The sequence below is a fragment of the Salpingoeca rosetta genome (assembly GCF_000188695.1).
Source record: "Salpingoeca rosetta unplaced genomic scaffold supercont1.13, whole genome shotgun sequence".
In the NCBI taxonomy this organism is placed as follows: domain Eukaryota; class Choanoflagellata; order Craspedida; family Salpingoecidae; genus Salpingoeca; species Salpingoeca rosetta.
The window spans coordinates 1,539,303-1,561,507 of NW_004754921.1; the positions used below are offsets into that span (position 1 = coordinate 1,539,303).

The 22,205-nt window shown below is 57.2% G+C and overlaps 7 protein-coding genes across 7 annotated transcripts in view; 4 read left to right on the plus strand and 3 right to left on the minus strand.

The window, feature by feature from the left end:
* Positions 1-2,439, minus strand: part of PTSG_05768 (uncharacterized protein) — a 5,077-nt gene extending 2,638 nt beyond the window's left edge. Inside the window, exons 1-4 of the mRNA XM_004993581.1 lie at positions 1,945-2,439; positions 755-1,672; positions 356-460; positions 1-82 (exon numbers count right to left, since the gene is read on the minus strand). Coding sequence (XP_004993638.1) covers positions 1-82; positions 356-460; positions 755-1,672; positions 1,945-2,397 — 1,558 coding nt within the window. The 5' untranslated portion in view covers positions 2,398-2,439. The remainder of the gene's footprint in view (positions 83-355; positions 461-754; positions 1,673-1,944) is intronic.
* Positions 2,406-3,555, plus strand: PTSG_05769 (progranulin). Its single transcript, XM_004993582.1, has 2 exons — positions 2,406-2,542; positions 2,820-3,555. Exons 1-2 carry the CDS (start codon positions 2,456-2,458, stop codon positions 3,375-3,377), a joined length of 645 nt encoding a protein of 214 aa, XP_004993639.1. The 5' UTR covers positions 2,406-2,455; the 3' UTR covers positions 3,378-3,555.
* A 626-nt stretch (positions 3,556-4,181) lies between these two features.
* On the minus strand, positions 4,182-6,643 carry PTSG_05770 (uncharacterized protein; the record flags this gene model as incomplete). Its single annotated transcript, XM_004993583.1, has 4 exons — positions 4,182-5,506; positions 5,538-5,948; positions 6,199-6,369; positions 6,625-6,643. The coding sequence occupies 4 exons, from the start codon at positions 6,641-6,643 to the stop codon at positions 4,497-4,499; spliced, it is 1,611 nt and encodes a 536-aa protein (XP_004993640.1). The 3' UTR covers positions 4,182-4,496.
* A 3,189-nt stretch (positions 6,644-9,832) lies between these two features.
* Positions 9,833-11,904, plus strand: PTSG_05771 (uncharacterized protein; the record flags this gene model as incomplete). The annotated part of the gene is made up of 3 exons (XM_004993584.1): positions 9,833-11,025; positions 11,285-11,298; positions 11,495-11,904. 3 exons carry the CDS (start codon positions 9,833-9,835, stop codon positions 11,689-11,691), a joined length of 1,404 nt encoding a protein of 467 aa, XP_004993641.1. The 3' UTR covers positions 11,692-11,904.
* Positions 11,905-12,004: 100 nt separating this feature from the next.
* On the plus strand, positions 12,005-17,076 carry PTSG_05772 (uncharacterized protein; the record flags this gene model as incomplete). Its single annotated transcript, XM_004993585.1, has 9 exons — positions 12,005-13,543; positions 13,797-13,885; positions 14,070-14,182; positions 14,487-14,568; positions 14,838-15,002; positions 15,208-15,298; positions 15,569-16,462; positions 16,699-16,777; positions 16,994-17,076. The coding sequence occupies 9 exons, from the start codon at positions 12,005-12,007 to the stop codon at positions 17,074-17,076; spliced, it is 3,135 nt and encodes a 1,044-aa protein (XP_004993642.1).
* Positions 17,077-17,853: 777 nt separating this feature from the next.
* PTSG_05773 (uncharacterized protein) lies at positions 17,854-19,038 on the plus strand (the record flags this gene model as incomplete). The annotated part of the gene is made up of 2 exons (XM_004993586.1): positions 17,854-18,035; positions 18,186-19,038. The coding sequence occupies 2 exons, from the start codon at positions 17,854-17,856 to the stop codon at positions 19,036-19,038; spliced, it is 1,035 nt and encodes a 344-aa protein (XP_004993643.1).
* A 121-nt stretch (positions 19,039-19,159) lies between these two features.
* On the minus strand, positions 19,160-22,119 carry PTSG_05774 (3-hydroxyanthranilate 3,4-dioxygenase). The gene is made up of 10 exons (XM_004993587.1): positions 21,962-22,119; positions 21,635-21,716; positions 21,365-21,448; positions 20,924-21,123; positions 20,577-20,620; positions 20,338-20,411; positions 20,094-20,162; positions 19,811-19,882; positions 19,551-19,633; positions 19,160-19,380 (listed from the first exon to the last, which is right to left on the minus strand). The coding sequence occupies exons 1-10, from the start codon at positions 22,036-22,038 to the stop codon at positions 19,320-19,322; spliced, it is 846 nt and encodes a 281-aa protein (XP_004993644.1). The 5' UTR covers positions 22,039-22,119; the 3' UTR covers positions 19,160-19,319.
* Positions 22,120-22,205: the final 86 nt, after the last annotated feature.

Consider the following 22,205-nt stretch of genomic DNA (forward strand, 5'->3'; position numbering starts at 1 on the left):
CGTCTGCCTGTGCCGGCGGGAGACCGGAGGCGGCGAGTTCACGGCGAAGAAATTCCAGCTCACGATGCAGATCAACAATCTCCTGTAGATGCATGGGTGGGTGGATGGATGGATGGATGGATGGATGGATGGATGCATGGGTGGGTGGATGGATGGATGGATGCATGGGTGGGTGGATGGATAGGATCAGCGTGGATGAGTGGATGGCGGTTCACACGTCGGTTGGCAGTGAAGATGATGGCAGCTGCTCAAAGCAGCCGTCTCCCAACCGACCAAATAATGCTGTCAACACCCTCTCCTCCCCCACCATGACTGCTACCAACATAACTACCACCAGCATGGCCACCGCCATTACCTGGTCGAGTCTGCTTTCGGTGGCGAATATCCACTCGGAGTGCGCCGTCCGTCGAAGCGCCCGCGCCTGCTTCTTCATCTGCTGCTGCAGGTGCTGCCGCGTGCCCTGTTGTTGTTGTTGTTGTTGTTGTTGTTGTTGTTGTTGTTGTTGTTGTTGTTTAAGTTGTTGTTGTTGTTGTTTAAGTTGTTGTTGGTGGTGGTGGTTTCAGCATCATGATCCACAATGCCACACGTGAGAAGGAGAGCAAGCACAACTCATCGTGTGCACACCATTCATCAAAACCCGACCATGTGACCACCCATCCACAACGCCAGCACATAGCATCAACCACGTCTTCACGCCCCCCTCTCTCTCACGAAAACGCATCAATCTCTCAACCCCCATATGTGTCATACATACCACGGCCCACTGCGTCTGCTTGAACGACATCTTGAGTCCGCGTTTTTGCTGCGCCCGCTGCTCTGCCCGTGACGCAAGATGGTGTGTCGACGGGTGGACACCGGGTCCAGGTGTGCGTGGAAGCGTTGTCCGGAGCGGCGGAAGCGTTGATGTGGATGTTGCCGATGACACAGATCGAGCAGAGGCGGGTCGTGGCCTGTCCACAACTCCAGGGTGCTGGTGCTGGTGGGGCGTTGGTGCTGTGCTTGGCGGTGGCGGTGGGGGTGTGGTTGTTGTTCTACGGGCGAGATGGGCAGGAGGACCGGTGCGAAGTGGGGGCAGCGTGCGTGCGTTATCTGTTACGCCACGGCCTGCACCGCCCTGTTCCATGCCATCTCTGTGCTTCACAGGCGATGATGACTGCTGCTGGTGATCCAACGCGGCCTCATCGTCATCATCAACACCACCACCACCACCACCACCACCACCACCACCACCACCACCACGCCGTGGTATCGCTGATTCTGCATCGTTGGGCGTACCTCCGCGCTGCGCACCATCATGACTGTTCTCGTCCCGGTCTTCCTCCTGCAGGGCGCCGAGCGGCGTGGCAACGGAGGCAAGGCCCACCCCACGCGATGGCGACGACTGGTTTCGCCGCTGCTGTTCCCGCTGCCGCTGCCGCATCTCCAGCCGCTTGCGCCGCTGCTGCTCGGGGCTCCTGCTTCGTGGACGCCGCAGCGACGACGGCGATGGCAGCGGATGCTGCTGGTGCTGTTGGTGTTGTGGGTGCTTTATTCCATCACCTGCAACGTAAGATCCCGTCACGCCACCGGCATGCTCGTCGTCGTCATGTGTACCGTCCGCAATGGCAACAGCATGCGCCATGGGCTGAACGTCCGTGATGGTGGCGCCAGCATCCCCGCCCTCATGTCTCTCCTGTATGTGCACAGCCCCAAAATCAGCGGTCGTGGTGGTGGTGGTGGTGGCGGCGGCGCAGTCGCAGAGGAGTCAGCAAAGAGGAAGGGGAGCAGGGCGCAAACGAGCGTGCAAACGAACGTAGGTCAAGCGCAAGCCTCACAGCGGCAGAAACGCAAACAGGTACTGCAGAGCTAGCCACGCACGCGGACGCAAGCAGAGGGGCAGCATTACTCACCCATGCATATACAAACAAACATACAGACAGACAGACACACACACACACAACTTACTTCGTTGTCCAGTTCAAGGTCGTCTTGGAGTGCTTGGAGCACGGTCATCCAGTCGTCGTCGCCGCCTCCTGCTGCTGTTGGTGATACAGGTTGCACGCTCTTGCGGCGTTGTCTCAACCGCGCTACCTTGGGAATCTCGGGCGGCTTTTGAATGGCGTTCATGTGGTGCAGCATCTTTGCGTCCGTTGATGCTTGCAGGAACGCAGCACCGTACGGGTTGATCATGAAGTCCCGAAGGAACCCGGCCACCGTCGCGTCATCTTCCCCATCGCCCATTCGGTACTGTTCTGATGCACAACAACCGCCACACGTTCCACCAACGCAAAGCACACCACAACAGGCCTTGTGTCTGCTGCCGTGCGAGCTGGAGACAGCTGGGCGCTGTGTTCTTCTTCTGTTTGTCTCGCCTTTCGTCTTTGGCAACAGCGAGTGCTGAATTTTACTGCAAGACATGTGCAATTTTCCACAATCACAACCTGCTGGAGGAAGACGAAGAAGAAGACGTCATTGGATGACAATGACGATGATGATGCAGCAGCGAGGCGTTCACCTAGTTGTGGCGGTGGCTGTGGCCATGCTCGCCGTGGCGCTGTCGCAGGTACATGCGGTGCAACCTGTCGCCTGGTTGTGGTGTGGTGTATTGGGATTACATTCCCGCACATTTTGTGTTTTGCCCAAGTCATACACACACATGCACACACACATGCACACACATGCACACACACATGCACACACACATGCACACACACATGCACACACAAATGCACACATGCACACGCGGACACCAACCCACTCTTTCTCCCACACATGCACACACAAATACACACACGCTCACACTGACACATACACACAATTCTTTCTTTGACTTGTGGTAGGTGAATGCTGCGGAGAGGTGTTCCGAAGGTGCAAAGTGTCCCAGTCATAACACATGCTGCAAGATGGACGGTGGTCGTTTCGGTTGCTGCCCTTATGCCAACGCCACATGCTGTAGCAACTTTTGCTGCCCTCCCAACTCGCAATGTGCTGAGGATGGCCGCAGTTGCGACACGGGACCAGGGCCAACCCCAGTGAGTCCAACATCATCCACAACAACCTCGGAACCCGCCACCAAGAACGACTTGCTGCACAACAACCGGCAGCACGAGCTTGTGCCCGTGACGCCGGCAAGCCAGCGTTCGGCTCCATCTCACAATGCCAAAGACAGCCTGGAATCCTCCCCGCGCGAGCGACGACAAGACGACTTTGGCGTTGACCAGCCCAATGCCATCGTCTGCCCCGACGGCTCGTACTGCCCAGACTTCAACACGTGCTGCCAGATTCCGGGCGGCTACGGCTGCTGCAGCCTCAGCGACGGCGTATGCTGTCCAGACGGTGCCTTTTGCTGCCCCAGTGGCATGACCTGCGGGCAGAGGAGCTGTTATGCCGAGGAGTAATGACCACAACGCACATACCACGGTTGCTTGTCTCGCGTGCAAAACGCAAGTGGTTGCGTGGCTGATTTGTTCTGGTATTGGTCCAATCGTTTTCCCTTCTCCTCCCTCTTCCCCTCTTCCCCTCTTCCCTCCTCTTCCACTCCTTGGCTTTCTCTTCCACTCCTTGGCTTTCTCTTCCTCCCCTTTCTCCTCTCCTTTCCCCTTGTGTTCTATTTGATTTGACAACCTTGCTCGCCGCGCCAGTTTGGATGGGCGAGGGCGCTGCAATGCTGGAAGGATATGTGACCCAACAATGAAACGTTCACAAACTGATGTGCAGCAAAACACAAAACGTGATGTGTGTGTGTGAGTGTGCAAGTATGTGTGTGTGTGCATGCAAGTGTGTGTGTGTGTGCATGCAAGTGTGTGTATGTGTGCATGTGTGTGTGAACGTCAAGCGCTGTTTTGTTTGGGGTTTTGTATTGTGATTCACCGTCAACATTGATTGAAATCTTGACCGAGACAGCAACAACCGCATCGCAAGACAAGACACACCACACGAAATGATCATCAGCAGTGAAGCGGGTTCAGGTAAGAGCGAGGAGAAGGAGTGGCGGGGGGGGGGGAGGGAACGAAACAAGCAATGAAAGCGCATCTGGTACCCACCGATACGCTCGGGCGAAAGGCAACTCAAAAGGAGGGCCGTGACGAAAGAAGACATGAGACAAGTAGGACAAATGATGTCATGTGAAAAGAAAGGGAAGAAAAAGTTGATTGTGTGGAAACAAGCCTGTGAAATGACGTTTCACAAGCAAACGCATGGAGAAGATAACATCAGGCAAGGCCAGCACCCACAGCAGCCATAACAATGGCAGCAACTTTGATTGAAGGAGAAAAAGACTTGAAAGTGGAAGAATGGGCGAGCACATGGATACACGCGCACGTGCACACGGAACAAAGAGGGGCGGGGGACGGGGAGAGATACCGTGACAGTGGACCGGCCACCATCGACCACCACCACCACCACCGAGATCGCCTCGTCGATCGACCTCAACTTGACAAAACACCAACACGACACCTCAGCGACAGCTCTTGCTGCCTTCATCCATCCGCACGTGCGCGTCCCCTCACTGCCACTCCTCAGCGTTTGCGGCTGACCCAGGCGCCCTTGAGCCGCGTGCCGATGCGAACGTACGCGCGCTCACGGCGGCGGCGGCGGCGTTGCTGCTGTGGGCTGTTGGGCGGCGGCACTGCCCCGTTCTCAGCACCATTGCCAGGGCCGCCATTGGCGAGCGGGTTGTCAAACATGTGCTGCTCGCCATCGCCATCGTTGCCGTTGTTGTCGCTGTCTGGCGGGATGAGGGCCACACCATCAGCCATCATGGGCGCGGGGTTGGCGCCACCGCGGTTACGGCGGGCCAGAGACGCGTGGCGAACAAGCTCGGGCAGCCGGCGTACGGGCACGTGGCGGCCAAGCGACACCAGCGGGGCCAGCACCCGCAGCACAGCCGCAACAAACCTGTCGTTGCGCAGGCGAATGGCGTCATCGTGGTGGTTGCCGTCAACGGCGCCGTGCTCGTGGTGCCCGCCACCAGGGCCCCGCTGCTGTTGCTGCTGCTGCTGCTGGTTGTTGTGGTCATCATTGTCACCCGGGAAGACAAACACGTGCTCGTGTGCTTGCGGCACAGGCGAGCCAGGTGTAAAGCGCCCACTCCCAACGCCCAGCGCGGACGAGGTGTTCATATGCTGGAGATGGAGGGAGGCGGCGTTGCGGCGGAGAGCACGTGCTGGCTGCTGATCAACGGCTCCCACGATGCCGCTTACCCCGACAATCTCAATGTCCCGCACAGGGTACGGGGTGGTGGCTGTCGTGTTGGTGGTCATCGTAGCGTTGGTGGTCATCGTAGCGTTGGTGGTGCTGGTGGTGGCTGGGGTGGGGCGGGGCGTGATGGTCGAGGTGGAGGTGGGTGGGGTGTCAATGACGGGAGACAGGACAGGCGTGCCGATGGCGTCCATGGCCGAAAGGGAATCGACGGCGGTAGGGCTATGAGCCGCATCATCAGCAGTGGTGGTGTTGGTGGAGGCAGTGGCAGTGCTCAGTGACCGCAGCGCTGGGATTGTCGACACGACTTGTTTGAGTGGCAGCATCACTGGCAGTGGTGATGGTCGAGAGAGCGACACCACTGGCGGCAAGCGACGTGGTCGTAGCAGCGCCATCCGCAGAGGCATCAGGAGCACCATTGTGCTCACCAGCAGTGGTGGCTCCAAGGGCTATCGTGCCGTGCATGCATGCATCCACCTGCGAGCCTTGCTGCACCTGCACAGCAATGGCGAAATCGTCGCCACCATCGCCTCCGTCGTCGTCACTGGCCAAGTCGGAGAGCTGCGCGAGTGCCGTTGGGGATGCAGATTCGCTGCGGGACGCGACAGAGGAGGACGACACCCGCCGCTGCTCGAGGTCCCGCTGCACCGCCCCCGTGGCTGTTGTGCTGGCGCCGAGCAGGGCAGGGACGGAGTGGGTTGCTGGCATGCGCGGGCGCCCGTCCCCGCCATGGCCAGCAGGCACGTCCTCAAACGACGACTGTGCCGAAGCTGCCGTGCATGCGTACATGTGTGAATGTGCGTGAGTGTGTGAGTGCGCGAGTGTGAGTGAGTGAGTGTGAGTGTGTGCGAGTTCATGCGCATGTACATGCGTGCGTATGTATGTGAGGTTGGTTGTATGCGTGCATGTATGCAAACCGAGGTGAGGGAAACTCGTGAATGCAGGCAGATGAAGACGGAGCAAGGCTGTGGCAGCGTGCATGAGAGCAAAGGCAGGGCCGAGTGGCCATAGCAGCACCACCTTGCGTGGGCAGGGAGGCGCGGCTGCGGGTGGGCCTTGGTGGCGGCGGGTTGGCCGGGCGGCGGCCGTTGCCTTGCGTGCTTGCATGCACGTCAGCAGGGGTGCTTGGCTTGGCTTCCACTCGGGGGCTGGATGGCTCAGCGGGGCCCACGCTCGGTGACACGTTCACATCTGCAGCAGGCGACAGCGCACAGTGACAGGCAGGCGAGAAGCGAACGAGTGAGGAGTGAGAGGGGACAGGGCGAGCAACACAGGTTGGCTGTGTTGTGCAGGTGGGCTGTGTTGTGCGGTGATGCAAAGAAACCATGAACTGTGGACATGGATGGATGGATATGAGGGTGGTGATGGTGATGTTTGCAAGGTTGCTTGCTTGCAAGCACGCACACCAAGAAAGGCAAGGAAACACACACGAGCACTTCACACAACCTTCGTTGGTGCGAGACATGCTTGGTGCTGCTGAAGGGAGAAAAGGAGGAGGCGGAGAAGGGACAAGGGAAGGGAAGGGGGGCAGCGGGTCGTGCGATGGGATCTGGGCACAGCAGGTGATGGTGGTAGGGCACGGAAGCGACAGTGTGCTTGGCAGACTTGACACGTTGTGTGTGCGAGAGAGAGGGAAGTGTGGAAAATGAATCAGTGGCTGGCTCAACGTTCGACAGCAAGAAAGAAAAGAAAGTCCGCTCAAGCAATAACGGCTTTGACAACACACGCACACAAAGACAAAAGCGCGCCCAGTGCAGACACAGAGCACGGCTGCAAGAAATGTGGCAATGATGTCACCACCAAGCACCAACCACAGCCAACCCGGACCAACAGCGGCCGCACCCGAAGCTACACGTCGGACAAAACGCTTGGGAGAAGAAGGAACAGAACAAAGGCTCAAATGTGTGTGTGTGTGTGTGTGTGTGTGGTGGTGGTGGTGGTGGTGGTGGGGTTGCAAGCAGGAGTAACAGCAGCTTGAAAGCAAATCACCAGGCCACGCATTGGTTGGCTGCCTTGTGTGTGTGTGTGTGTGTGTGTGTGTGTGTGTGTGCGTGTGTGTGTGTGTGTGTGCGGTTGGTTGGTTGGCTGTCAACAGGCCACAACCACCTGCATGGGTTGGAAACAATAACAAAAGAAAAAGCAGTCACAATGACCCAATGGAGCCAGCCACAACGCTGCCGTGTTGATAGCACGCCATACAACGGCCGCAACCACTCCCCAAGCAACAGACGGGGAAGCAATGGTGGAGGCAGCGGGTGGGGAAAGAACGGAAGGCGAAAGGGAAACGGTGGGAGGGGAGAGCTGAGAAAAAGTGGGCGCCAAGAGGAAAGAGGAAAGAGGAAAGAGGAAAGAGGAAAGAGGAAAGAGGAAAGAGGAAAGAGGAAAGAGGAAAGAGGAAAGAAGAAAGAGCACGTCAGCCCCAAGCACACACGCGCACACAATTGAAATGCGCACCAAAGTCAGGGAGTGGAGGGGGTTGGCGAGGGAAGGGGAAAGGGAAGGGCGACACGCCAGGACATGGTTGCACCCCAAGCGCAGAGCCACGTTCTATGGACGCGGGTGCGGCATATCGATCGCCCAGTTGAGGGACACACAGCAACTGCGGGACGGGGGAGGGGTCGGAAAGGTAGATCACCCAACGTATTGTTCGCGTGTGTGTGTGATTGTGGTGGAGGGTGAGTGTTGTGTTGGTATTGGTGGTGGTGTGACTGGTGGCGTGAGTAAAGTTGGTGTGAGTGAAGTTGGTGTGAGTGAAGTTGGTGCTGCGTTGCATTGAGCAGGAGACAACACACACACACACACACCCACACACACCCACACACACCCACACACACACACACACGCACGCACGCACGCAGAAACAGACAACGAAGTTCATCCAACACACACATGCAAATGCACACAAAGGAGGAAGCGCGGGTGGACACATGGTGGTGGATCCACATTGGTCGAGGGCATAATCTTACCCCCAGTGATGTGCAGTTGCTCGCTTGGCTAGTCCTTCTGTGTGTTCCAGGTTTGGTGTCCGGTTCGCAACCTTTGGTTGACGGAGATTTGTCGTGTTCCGATGAGCGCAGTCGCCTTCATCTGATCCGAAACACGTCCTTTGGACACGCGGCAGGCAGCCTTGTCAGCATGAGCAGGGGCGAGGAGTCAACTTCAAGAGAAAGTTGTCGTGGACGTCGTGGCCTTGCTTGGCACATGCACACACACGCACACACGCACACGCACACGCGCACGCGCATGCGAGATGCGCTCATCCATGTCGGTTCAGCACCAGCATCATCAGCGGTTTGAGGAGAACGTCCATTGGGAGCAACGACATCAACACGATGGGTTGGTCGGTTGGTGGGCGGTTGGTGGGGGAGACAGCGATTTCAGCGAGCTAGCGAGTGAGCCGAGTGAAGGCGTTAGGGGAACGTTGGAGACGGGGAGGTGGGATGGTGGAAGGGTGATGAGACAACAAGCCAGCCAATCCAGCCAAGCCAGCCAAGACGAGGAGAACAAGGTCGTTCGTTCTCTTCTTCCTTCCGCTCTGACTTGTTTTGCTGGTGCGGTTGTGGAGGATTACTTGAAGATTTACACAAAACGGCGATCGGAAGGACAGCACGAACAAACAACCAACACGCACCAACAAGCAAGCAACAAGCAGCAGCGCTTCTTGAGTTGCAGTTGTGTGGGTGATGTGTGGGTGATGTGAAGCATGATGGTTCGCACACACATGCATACACATGCACTGATGGTGTGTGCACATTCACATATCCACACAGAGCAAGCAAGCCAAGTGGAGATGATTACAACAAAAGAGAAGAGCAGCACGAGTGCATTCAATCTCACACACGCACACGGTGCATCGACGTGGTTCGTACGAACAGCTGCAGGCTGAAGTCAGCAGCTGATAAAGGAACGCAGTGCTGGCTGAAATGAAGTGCGTGCATGTGTTGAATGCGTGTTGTGGTGTGTGTGGTGTACGTGCGTGTGTGTAGCGTACGTGCGTGTTTTGAGTGCACTTGTGCTCTGTACTCTGTGTTGTTTCTTCATGCAGGTGCAAGCAAACACGCAAGCAGGCCATTTCTTCTCTTCATGCCCCACACTCTTCCTCTCACTCTCACTTTCACTCGCACTTTATCACTATGTACAAACTCACACGGACCTTCATTCGCTTGCCCCCTCTTTCTCATCACTTGCCCCCTCTTTCTCATTCACTTTAGATTGATGGCCTGGGAAACGTGCACCAGGCATGCGCTTCATTTCCCACTCTCGTACACACCAGAACTCTAATAGAGCTCTGTTTGAACCGGGGTGCATAACCCGCAAAGCGCATTTTGAAAGGGAAACCGGCAACCACACACTTTTGGCATCGACAGTGAGTGCGTGCCATCCCTCCAGCGAGAAGGCCCAAGCGTGTCTCTCCTCGCCTGCTTTCTCCACCGCACGCCATCAGCTCCCCAATGTCAGCTGGCTGGATGGATGTTGATGTGGATTGGATGTGGATGAGATGTTCATTTTCTCAGCTGTCATCCAACGCACCAAGAACCACCAAGACCCCCCGATTTGAACTGCGTGACTTCCAGCCACCTGCCAGCGCACACTTCTTCTTCTTCTTCTTCTTCTTCCTCTTTTGTGAAGCCAGGTGTTGCACCGACAGCCAGCCATGCGCGTGTTGGTGTTTGCGGTGGCGTCGTGCCTGCTGCTTGCTGCGGGCTCGATGGCTGCCGATTATCAGCGGCACGAGTACACGACGGCTTATCAGCCCAAGCACCAGGACTACACGACCAAGCACATGGAGTACACCACGGCTTACGAGGCACCCAAGCAGGAGTACACGACCGCCTACGTCGCGCCCAAGCAGGAGTACACCACGGCTTACGAGGCACCCAAGCAGGAGTACACCACCGCTTACGAGGCACCCAAGCAGGAGTACACCACGGCTTACGAGGCACCCAAGCAGGAGTACACGACCGCCTACGTCGCACCCAAGCAGGAGTACACCACGAAGCACATGGAGTACACCACCGCCTACGAGGCACCCAAGCAGGAGTACACCACCGCTTATGAGGCACCCAAGCAGGAGTACACCACCAAGCACATGGAGTACACCACGGCTTATGAGGCACCCAAGAAGGCTTACACGACCGCCTACGAGGCACCCAAGCACCAGGAGTACACCACGGCTTACGAGGCACCCAAGCAGGAGTACACGACCAAGCACATGGAGTACACCACAGCTTACGAGGCACCCAAGCACCAGGAGTACACCACGGCTTACGAGGCACCCAAGCAGGAGTACACCACGGCTTATGAGGCACCCAAGAAGGCTTACACCACTGCCTACGTCGCACCCAAGCAGGAGTACACCACCAAGCACCAGGAGTACACCACTGCCTACGAGGCACCAAAGCACCAGGAGTACACCACTAAGCCCGCCTACCCACGCTACACCCAGCACCAGGAGTACACCACACGCCCCGTCTACACCACGCAGCCACCCGTCTACACCACACAGCCACCCGTGTACACCACAGAGGCCGTGTACACCACACGCCCCGTGTACACCACCAAGCCACCCGTGTACACCACCAAGCCACCAGTCTACACGACCAAGCACCAGGAGTACACGACGGCCTACGAGGCGCCAAAGAACGAGTACACGACGAAGGACGCCTACGCCTACGCCGACAACAACTCTGGCGCCTCTGGTGCTGGTGATGCCGCTGCAGGCCTCTCTGCGGGCGCCATTGCCGGCATTGTGGTTGGCGCGCTGCTGCTTGTCGGCGCCGTTGTTGGTGGCGTCTTCTTCGCCAAGCACCGCGCCAACGCCTCTTCCTCCTCCTCCGCCGCCGTCGAGTCCGTCTAAGCAGCAGCAGTAGCAGCAGCAGCTGACAGCAGAGGCATCACCAGCAGCAGCGACAGAGGCAGTGCCGGCTGCTGCTTTGCTCTCTGTGACGACGACGACGACGACGACAAAGATGATGGGATGATGACCATGCTTGCTTGCTTGCTTGTTGCACCATTTTGTTCATCTGCGTTTCTTTTCATTCACCTGTCTGTTTGACCTCCTAACACCACCACCCTCCTTCCTTGCTTTGCTGTCCTGCTGTGCCAGCCATGACCGGTTTTGTTTTTGTTTACATATTTCACCTCCCTACCGCAAAAGACCTGGGTGTCTGCTTAACCCCCCTGCTGTTGTGAGGCGTTGTCTCTCTGTCTTGTCCTGTCCTGTGTGTGAAATGATGATGGCTGCTGGTCCTGTGTCGCTTCATGCCTCCAATAAACGAAACCAAGCGTTCATGTGGAGCGTTCATGTGGTGCACAGTGGAACTGCCGAAGCATCCGCAGACCACACCCCCCGGCCACAGCGGCCAGCGCAGCAATGACAGCAACAACGGCACTGCTGCCACCGCCGCTGCCACCGCCACCACCGACAACGATGAGGGACAGCCACGCAGCGCCCCAGTGACCTCACGAAGCCCCGGTGGCCCGGCCGCAACAGAGCCCCCTGCAACTGTCTAAGCGACAGTCGCAGCACTACACATGAGCCTCGCACCGAGGCACTTGGTTTCTATCTATCTATCTATTGATTCACTTTTCTTTCTGTCTATGAGGCGCGTGCTCTCACACACATTCACCCATACGCACCGCTGCCCTTTGTTTTGCCGCAATTGCCTTCCCCATCTTTGAGCGCTGGGAGCAGTGTAAGATTTCAGCGAGTTTTCCCCAATAAACACACAGCCCAAACACACACACACACACACACACACGCACGAATTCAAATTTTTGGCGGCAGCCGAAATTCATCATTGTGTTTGTTTGGTGGGCAAGGACGATGATGATGATGACACGACAACCAAGGCACGAAAGCAGCGACAGCAGCAGCAGCAACACTCGGAACGTAAGCAGCAGCGACAGCAGCAGCAGCGGGGATGATGACGTTGAGGATGTGGATGACCATCCCGACAAGAGGGTTGAAGAGGAGCAAAGTCGGCGACCCAGGGCACGCCGCGAAGCACACCCGACACACAAGCCACCATCATTGGGCAAATCCCTGCCGAGAGTAGATGAGGAAGTGGATGATGATGGCGACGATGATGCTGTGGCTCGGAGCGATTCCAAGTCTGATGAGAGAAGGCAAAGGAAGAGAGCAGGTCGGCCCAAGCGACGCCCTCGGCAACAGCGACAACGACAACCACATCAGCAGCAGCGGACTGCCAGCACGAAGTTGGAGGGCGCGCTCAGCGTCGATATCCACTCCTGCTCGGCGCTGCCATGCTCAACCCGGGTTGCTCAGCCATTTGTTCGCATGCATGTGATAGCCAAGCGCTCCTTGCAGCCGGCGTCGGCCACTTGTGATGACTCGTCGTCTAGCGGCCCTCGCCAGCGCCGGCGGCGGCAGAGGCGCGGGTCTGCCGGTGGCCCGACAAACGACAACGGCAGTGGAGGAGACTCGTCGTACGATTCTGCGGGAGAGGAAACGGGCCACTCATCCCGCGATACACGCGCTCTCCACACTCGTCACAAACGCAAGCACATGTTCGAGTCGAAACCCGTGCATGTGGATCCATACAGTGCGCTGAGGGCGCGCTGGGAGGAGCAGATTCGGACGGGCCTGTCGCTTGATGACTGCCGACCAGCGAATGCAGATGCAGTTGTTGTGTTCGAGGTTGTTGATCCGCCAGCCGTGAACATTGCCAGTGTGAAGCCTGCGGCTGCAGGAAGCAAACCAAAGGGGCCTCGGTTCGACCAGGAGTTTACACACGCGGTTGCCTTTCTTGACATGGCGACGCTGCTGGAGTACCGCCGCAAACAGCAACAGCAGCAGCATGAGGAGGAGGGGGAGAAGGACGGGGGAGAGGAAGAGGAGGAGCAGCAGCAGCGACGGGCGAAAAGGCGTGACCGTCAACAAAGGAGCGGCTCAGGGGACCCAGCTGATGAGGAAGGGCACGAGATGGGGGCGAAGGGGGGCGTCGTCGAACACACGGGTGCAAACGAGCGACAACCCGCGTCGAGTGGCAGCTCGCAGTCACTGACGCTGCCACATCTGCGGCTGCAGCTCTATCGACTCCACCACCTCACCTGGCTCGAGCGCTTACGGCGCTTTCGCCGACCTAGTGGACCTGCTGGCGCGCTTGACACCGCAGCACAACCGCCGTCATCAACGTCGACGTCATCGCAGTTGCGTGAACCATCACCACTCCCGCTGCGGCCGCTGTCGGCGTTCTACCAGCCGCCACCGGGCATGGAGGCGGAGCGGTTTGGCGGATACCTTGACGTGTCCATTCGAGCAACGCACGACGACTCGATGGCGACGGCAGCGGCAGCGGCGCACACGGTCGAGCAGCGAGCAGCGGAGGCGCAGCACAACCAGGTGAAGCCAGCACATTTGCCGCTGTGCACATCCCCCATGTGATTGTGTGTGTGTGTGAGTGAGTGAGTGTGAGTGAGTGTGAGTGAGTGTGTGAGTGTATGAGTGTGTGTGTGTGTATGAGAGTGTGCGTGTGTGTGTGTGTGCGTGCGTGTGCTCTCCTGTTTTGTTTTTCTTTGACGCGGTGTTGTATGGCCGTGGCAACCTTCAACAATGCTCATCTGCGCTCATCACCATCGTGTTGATCAATTGCTAGGCTGCTGCTGGCGATGGTGGTGACAACAACAGCGACGACGACGATGACGACTGGAACCAGCATCCACTCGAGCGCATTCCCGATGACTGGTACGCACGTTGGCCCGTTTTAGCCATGCGTATGTGCCTGTTGTATTGTGACGTTGAGCAGTACCGCCTCGATCACACTCACGAGTTCGAGGTTGGCACCATGCACACGGCTGTATGCTTCTGTTTGCGTACATCGTTTTGCACGTGTATGTGGATACGTGTGTGTGTGTGTTTGTGTCTTCAGGGATCCGCACTGGGATTTGCTCGAATCAGAGGCACGAAAGGTTCCCGCTGTGGTTCACGACCCATTAGTACCAGGCACGCAAATCACGCTCGCACTTGCTCATGTGTGCCAGTGTGCGTGTGTGTGTGTGCGTGTGTGGGTATTTGTGCGTACGTTGTGTGCGTGTACATTTTGGTTTGTCGCACGTGTGCTGCAATTTGTTCCCCATGTGTGAGAAGCCGACCTCACTCCGTCTTTACTCTTGACCAAGCACACACACACATGCATACATATACATACATGCACACATGCACACATACACACACATGCACGCATATACATACATGCACCCATGCACACATACACACACACACACGCTCACGTGCCCATCACTGCCACCAACCACAATCACCGCTGCTGCGTGTCCTGTTTTGCCAGACCAATCGGGCGGCTGCCATCGCGTTTCCTTCTCCAACAGCGGTTTTCTCGTCGCAATTGCCGCCCTCGCACGCTTCCCAACGTATGCTCGGCACCGTGCTGTCAACACGTGGCTGCTTACAGCACGTATCAGCGCAGCCCCACTTGTGTGCATATGTGTGGACATTTGCACATGTTTGTACGCTCACCCGCCAATGTGTAGTTCGATCACGTGCACATTTGTGATTATTCACGTCCGTCTGTGTTTCTTCACGTACGCGCTCGTGTATTCTTCATGTGTGTTTGCGTGTGTGCGGTCGTGTATTCTTTGTGTGTGCGTGTGTGCGCGTGTGTTTGCGTGTGTGATGCCAGCGGTGCGAATCAGGAGAGCGGTGGCGGCGGCGAGGACGCGCCGTCAGCCATGAAGGAGCAGCACGTCGTGCACGTGTATGGCGTGAGCGGGGTGAGCCAGCAGCGGCAGCCGTTTCTCATCCAGGAGTACCGCGCGCACACGGGGATCATCTACAACATTGACTGGTGAGCGCACGCAGCAGACCAAGCGTGCGAGATGGGTGATTGCGAGTGTGGCAACTCGAATACACTCATCACTCACTGCCTGCGCACGTGTTCACAGTGCATTCAATCGCCAACATCGACATGGCTAACACAACATTCTCACGTATAACACACACACACGCGCGCGCGCTTGTGCACCTTCGTTGACGTGTGTGTGCACGCATAGGACACCGGACGACACGTGTTTCCTGACGTGCTCTGCCGATGGCTTTGTGTGCTTGTGGGATGCAGTGACATTCAGCCCACAGCCGCTGGCGGTGAGGAAGAAACAGGGTGGCACACGCATGCAAGTGATTCTATCGGCCTTTACTTTGAGCTGTAGAGACTGCAATGTTCTCGTTCGCCTGTACTCACACGCATGTACAAATCTCGCACACACACACACACACATCTCGCACACACACACACACACATCTCGCACACACACACACACACACACACACACACACACACACACACACACACACACACACACACACGTGTACGCGAAACAATTGGTATTGTGCGACTTGCTGTACACATTGCAGGTGCTGCCCCATTCGTCATTCGTGTACGACGCACGGTTCCTGCGCACTTCTGCCCATCACGAGCACACACGCGCACGCGAACTGCATACACACCCAGTCGTTGACGACAGTGATGGTGAGAGTGCCAGTGATGGCGATGGTCATGGCGGTGGCAGCGATCGTTCCGATCGCGACGGTGGCGGTGTTGTGCCGCTGGAGCCCCCCGGTCACGTTGGCGGCGTGTTTCGTGCATCGCAGAGACGACGACGACAGCGCCGACGCCATGGTGGCGATGGTCACGGTGGCGGTCACGGTGGACGGAAGCGGGGAGCACTGGCGCAGCGCGTGAAGCAGCGGCGGCCTGTGGACACACACGCGCTGGCGGAGGCCGTGCAGGTGGTGACGGCAGCGTACGATGGGCTGGTGCGCGTGTGGGAGCTGAGGGCACAGCGGCAACGCCGGCTCACCCTCTCCCTCGCGCACTCGCTGCGAACAAGCGGACAGCTGGAAGGAGCAGTGGTGTGTGAAACCAGAGCAGGGGCAACGACAACTCCCGCCATTTCCTCGGATCAGCAACAGCAACAGGGGCAACAGCAGTCGTCAGGTGGACTGGCCACAGCACCGGTTGCTGCCGTGAACGCGCTCGCCATTGACCGGCGCCACACGCGCGTCTTTGCCGGTGACGCCAGCGGACGCATCTGCGTCTGGCTCGTCGACACGTCATCGTCACCATCAGCACAATCATCATCACCGCCATCGCAAGTGCTGAGCGGGGCGCGGGAGCTGCGTGACCCGGAGATGCGCGGGTTTGGCGTGACGAGCGTTGTTCTAGACAGCAGTGAACGCCGTCTCATCTGCCTCTCCCGCGACGCCACCATCCGATTCATCAACCTCACAAACATGCTTGTCGACCAGGTGATTTGTCGTATGTGTGCAGGGTGTGTGCAGTGTGTGTGTGCGCACGTGTACAGTGTATGTGTTTTGCGTGTGTGTGTGTGTGCAGTATGTGTGTGTGTATGTGCAGTATGTGTGTGTGTGCGTGTGTGGTGTGTGTAAATGGCACGAGTTCCATTTCGCGCGGAGTGCAATTGTGCGTACATGTTTCTTCTGTGTTCACCTGTCACCACTCCCCTTCCATCACGGTTCTGCAGAAAATCCACGTTGGTGCACGCCAGGTGACGGGAATGGTTCGCTGCTGTCTTTCGCCCTGCGGCCGTCTCCTCTTCGCAGGTGCGTGCATGCGTGTGTGTGCATGCGTGTGCATGTGAGTGCATGTATGTATGTACGTGCACGCGTGCGTGTGCGTGTGCGTAGGTGTATCTTTACGTTTGAACCGTGCATCTCAGCGCACAGAGTCATATCCACTGGCCAACTCAATTCATATGGCTGGTGCACGCTTGTGTGTTCTTGTGGCGTTGTGGGCTGGGTGTGTTCTCATTGCTGCAGGGGGTGACGATGGACGAGTGCTGTGCTGGTACACGGACACAGGTCTGGCATGCCGCACACAGCCAGCGCTGCCCACAAAGTAGGGACCTTACCACTGGCTGTGGTAGTGTTATGGCTCATGCTGCTTTCACTTTGAAAGCACCACTCTCGTTCCCCCTATTTACACACACACACACACATGCACGCATACACACACGAACAAACGCTCACACCCATACGTTCACCTGTTGACAGCCTGCCGATCATCGACGTTGCGTTCCATCCGCACGACAACATCTTGGCCGCGTGTGTGTTCGCCTCTCCAGGCGCCGCCTTCTTCCTCTCAACACCACCACGCAGTGAGAGCACACACACACACACACATACACACACACACACACACGCACATACACACACACACACAAGCTCACGCTCATGCACGCATGTTGACTGTTGCTGTTCTTTCCGTGCGCTTGAGACGCAATGCGCGATGCGTTTGATTCAACCGCCTCCGCATCACACGCATGTTCATTCAATCCCCATCCTCTCACGCGTGCCTGAATGACTTCAAATGCTGCCCTCATCATCGCACTTCAGAACACGCCCACGGCCAACCAGTGCCATCCGCATCTATTCCTTCGTCCCTCCGCCAGTCGCTGCCGCCTGGTCTGCTGGAGAGGTACAGCCACGCAGTCATGAAGAGGAAGGGAGTGTGGGTGGCAAATGGGCAGGGAGGAAGAGCACGGGTTTGTCACCATCAGGTGTGATGCGAACATCTGCGTCTGTCTCGTCGATGTTCACTCATCGATGGCGCTTATCATACACACACACACACACACACACACACACACACACACACACACACACACACACACACGCACATGACCAGGAAACCGCCGCCAATCTTCCTTGAGCCGCCGGCAGCGTCGACTGCCCACGGCGACGCTGATTCGCTGTCGGGAACACAGCAGCACGACCCGCATGAGCTCGCCCGGTACCGGCAGCTTAAGGAGCAGCATGCAACGCGACTGCTTCGCGACGCCATGGCAACCATCGACGAGCGGTTAGATCAAGTTTGTGTGCTCTGTGTGTGTTCTGTTTGTGTTTGTTGTCTCTGTCTCTGTCTCTGTCTCTCTCCTATGCTGTGTGCTGTGTGCTTTACATCACCCCACCTCACACCATCCGCCATCCATGCACTTCGCATCATCAACAGGATCCTGGACCTTCAAGGCGCCGGCCACACCGTCGGTCGCGCGTGGACGGCAGCGGAGACAGCGCCGGCGCGCACGTCGCAGTTTGCGGCGCCGGCAGCCAGAAGCGACGACGTGAACGAGAGCGTGGATGCAAACGCGACGCGGGCGAATGTGGCAATGGAGATGCAGAGGTTCATGCAGATGGCGCCAGCGCAAACAATGGGCGACACCTCGACGACAACGGCAGCAGCGACATCGACCACCGCCAGTGGTGATGGTCGTGACGATGACTCTGCGCGGGCGCCACTCGCTGCAATTCGCCTCCAACCACTGAAGAAAGCAGCCGTAACCACCACCAACACCACATCACCACCACCACCATCGTCATCGTCGTCAACGAGTGGTCGGCGGCGGCGACAGCGGCCCGTCGGGAAATCGCGCGCATCGCAACGACGCAGCGTCGCAGGCCGTGACGATGGAGCGAAGGGTGATGGTGGTGATGGAGCAAAGGGTGATGGTGGTGCTGCGCACGACACGACTGCGCCACCGTCGCGTGCCAGTCGACGGAGGCGGCCGGCGGCGCGCAGTCGAGCAGCACGACGCCGCGCTGGTGGTGGTGAAGATGGAAGGGATGTGACCAAAGCAGACACGATGCACCAACCGCCACAGCAGCAGCAGCAGCAGCAGCAGCAGCAGCAGCAGCAGCAGCAGCAGCAGCAGCAGCAGCAGGGGGGTGAGGGAGGACTGCAGCCACCACCGCCGCCGTCATCATCATCGTCTTCATCGTCCTCGCGTGTGCGTTCACCGAAGATGCGGCGCTCGCGGTTTGGGGGCGGGATCCAACTGGAGGGAACAGCAGACATCGACCTGTAGCAGGCGCGGTGTACATGTGCGCGCGCGCGTGCGTGTGTGTGTGTGTGTGTGCACTCTGTGTGTATAGGTAGTTTACATTGTCTTTGACGCTCACGTTGTACCCTTTTGGGTTTTCCTTCGTGTCCATAAGAGTCGTGTGCATATGCCTGAGGGCAATGTGAGGTTTGTGCTAACAATTTACGTGTTCGTGTAATGGAAATACAAGACGTTGTTCAAACAACAAAACAACACTACCCCATACAACCGAACCAGCACCACGTGCGAACGACACATGTCATGGTTCATGGAAGTTTCATGTTCACACGAAGACCGCGGCCATCCGGTCCCTGCGTCCACGTCACGCTGCAATGCACACACGCACACGCACACACGCACACACACACACACACACACATACACGGATATGAGCCGAGGAACTGAGTAAACGTGCATGTGAATGCGTGTGGGTTGCGTGCAAGGGAAGATGTGCGTGAGGGCTCAAGGGCATAACCATATTCACGTGGTCTGCGCACCTGGAGTTTGGATCAATGAGCAGGGAGTCGCCTTGATTCATGCTGTGATCAATGTCATTCACCCGCACCGTGGATGTCCCAGACTACACAGCACAGGCGAATATGTGCATTATGTGCATGTGTGAGTGGACGCATTGGGCGCAAGCAGCGGCAAACAAACACGTTCAACAATCGAATCGACTGCCGACACAGACCGACAGGCAGACAGACAGACAGACAGACACACACACACACGCGCGCGCGCGCACACACAAACGCACGTGTTGCCAGATCCATGTTTGCTGCTGTGTTGGCTCAAACGAGGCCTTGCATCCGTTTCCACACGCGTGCACCTGTGGATGGTGGATGAACAGATGAAGTGATGGGACAAACAGCAGCACGCGTGAGCACGACAAGCAGCACGACAACAAACCAACCCATTTCACAGGAAAACACAGCATGGCCCAAAGCCCCGTACACACACACAGACACACACACACACACACACACACACACACACACAGACACACACACACACCGACACCACGTCATGGTGGAGCGCACCTGAAATTCTCCCTTTGAGAACATGAGCGTGGGTTTGTCTGCCACGTCATCGGCGTGCTCCTCAAACCACTGCAGTCAATACAGGAGAATTCAAGAGCACGCCAAAGCACAACACAGCACAACACAGCACGTGCGGCCACAGCAGAGATGAGGAGGAATTGCACCTCATCCACCAAATCAGCGCCAGCAGAAACTCATGCACAAGAACATGCGTATGCACAAACACACACACACACACACACACCTGCTGAAGTGAGAAGGGTGCGTCCACGGTTGTCGTTGTGTCGATGTTGATGGGAGTTGGGTCAGTCACGTTCTCTGTAGGAGGCGACAAGAGGCGTGAATATGCGATTGGCTTTGCAGAGGAAGATGGCGTGGTTTGTGTCTGCACCTGCAAAAAAAAAAAAAAAAAAAAAACACGCGAACACAACAAACAGACAGGCGGACACACGTGGAGGCACGCTTGACACGTGCTTGTTATACCTTTGGTTGGAGTGTCTGTCTTGTGCTCTTCGCTGGCAAAGAACCTGGGGAAGGCAACAGCAAGAAGCAGCAGCGCCCCGACAACGGCGACGTGAGTGTGGGACATCTGCAACAAAAGAAGGAGCAGGAGCAGGAGAATGTGGAAAGAGCAAAGTCCATGCACCAGGCAGACACCCGGACAAACTGGCGGAAGAACGGCGGGACATACAGACGGACAGATAAGCAGGCAGACACAAAACATGCCCGCACCCACACATGCACACACATGCACACACACATACACACACACATATACACACACATGCAACCCCACACGCACACACACGCACACACACGCATGCACGCACTCGTCAATGACGGGCTTGAGCTGTGTGCCGAGGTCGTAGCAGTGGAACCAGCGTTCCCAGAGCGGCGTGCTGTCGTCCTGTTTGCGGTAGTAGCGGAGTCCATCAAGCTCCTTCTCGCTGCGCTCGCGCTCAATCACCAGCCCAACCGTGTCCTCAAACCGCTGTGGGGAGTGGGGAATGCGCCCGGGCAGCACAAAAATCTGCAATCGAGGTGTGTGTGTGTGTGTGTGTGTGTGTGTGTGTGTGTGTGTGTGTGTGTGTGTTGGTTGGAGGGCGTGCGAGAAGCGCAAACGCGAGTCATCTGTACATGGTTCCGTCATGTTGCAGAGGAACACACACACAGACACCCACACACACACACACACACACACACACACACACATACACACAGACATACACACAGACATACACAAACACAAGCAAAAGCAGCGCGGGTGGCACCTCTCCCTCCTTGATCTTGACGTCCTTTGGTTTGCCTTGCTCCATGATCTTCAGAACCATGTCTCCCTTGAGCTGGAAGAAGAGCTGCCGTTACCATCGAAGCAGCGCAGGGGACGAACATGAGTGGCACAGTTGCATGCAGGAAGCAAGTTGTCGTGGCGTAACGGTGTGGTGTGGTGCTAGCAACGAGCACCAACGCAGCCTGCGAGAGGGGGGGGGAACATGGAGGCGGCAACACTTGCATCCAGTGCCTGCATCCAGGGTTATCACCTCCTCGCCTTCCTCAATGTGGAAGTCCCGGCGGATGTTTGGTCCACCTACGAACATGATCTTCAACAAGCCATCGCCATGCCTGCTCGCACGCACGCGCACAGCGTATGTGTCACGAAAGTGAGCGGGATGAGTGCTTCACCACCCACGTGTCAGGAGGCACCGCTGTTTCCTCAACACACTCACACGCACATATTCACGCACACCGCATATATGTATATGTATTCACGCAAACACAGGTTCACCCACCCACACAAAGCCACCCCCCCACACACACAGTTCCACACACCCACACGCACGCACATACACACACATTCGCTCACGCACATGAGCTTGTTGCAGACGGGTGGAGCGAAGGATGCCTTGTTCTCCTCCACCCAGCCCTCGATGTTCACCAGTGTCATCTTGGTTGGTTGATTGCTTTTGTCGCGGCGCAAAACAGTCAGCGGATGGGGTAATGGTGACTCCAGTTTATGCTGTTGTCGTTGACCTAGAAACATGGTGTACGACTTCAAAGGTTTTTCGGAACTGCCACGACTCTGGGTCTGGTGGATACGAACAATTGATTCAT

Excerpts from the sequence above, each read along its gene's own strand:
- PTSG_05774 (XM_004993587.1), bottom strand. The coding sequence starts at position 22,038 with ATGACACTGGTGAACATCGAGGGCTGGGTGGAGGAGAACAAGGCATCC. Across the intron at positions 21,717-21,961 it reads CCCGTCTGCAACAAGCTCAT|GCATGGCGATGGCTTGTTGA; the intron begins GTGCGTGAGCGA and ends GCGTGCGAGCAG. Across the intron at positions 21,124-21,364 it reads TCAAGATCAAGGAGGGAGAG|ATTTTTGTGCTGCCCGGGCG; the intron begins GTGCCACCCGCG and ends CCTCGATTGCAG.
- PTSG_05769 (XM_004993582.1), top strand. The coding sequence starts at position 2,456 with ATGACAATGACGATGATGATGCAGCAGCGAGGCGTTCACCTAGTTGTG. Across the intron at positions 2,543-2,819 it reads TCGCCGTGGCGCTGTCGCAG|GTGAATGCTGCGGAGAGGTG; the intron begins GTACATGCGGTG and ends GACTTGTGGTAG.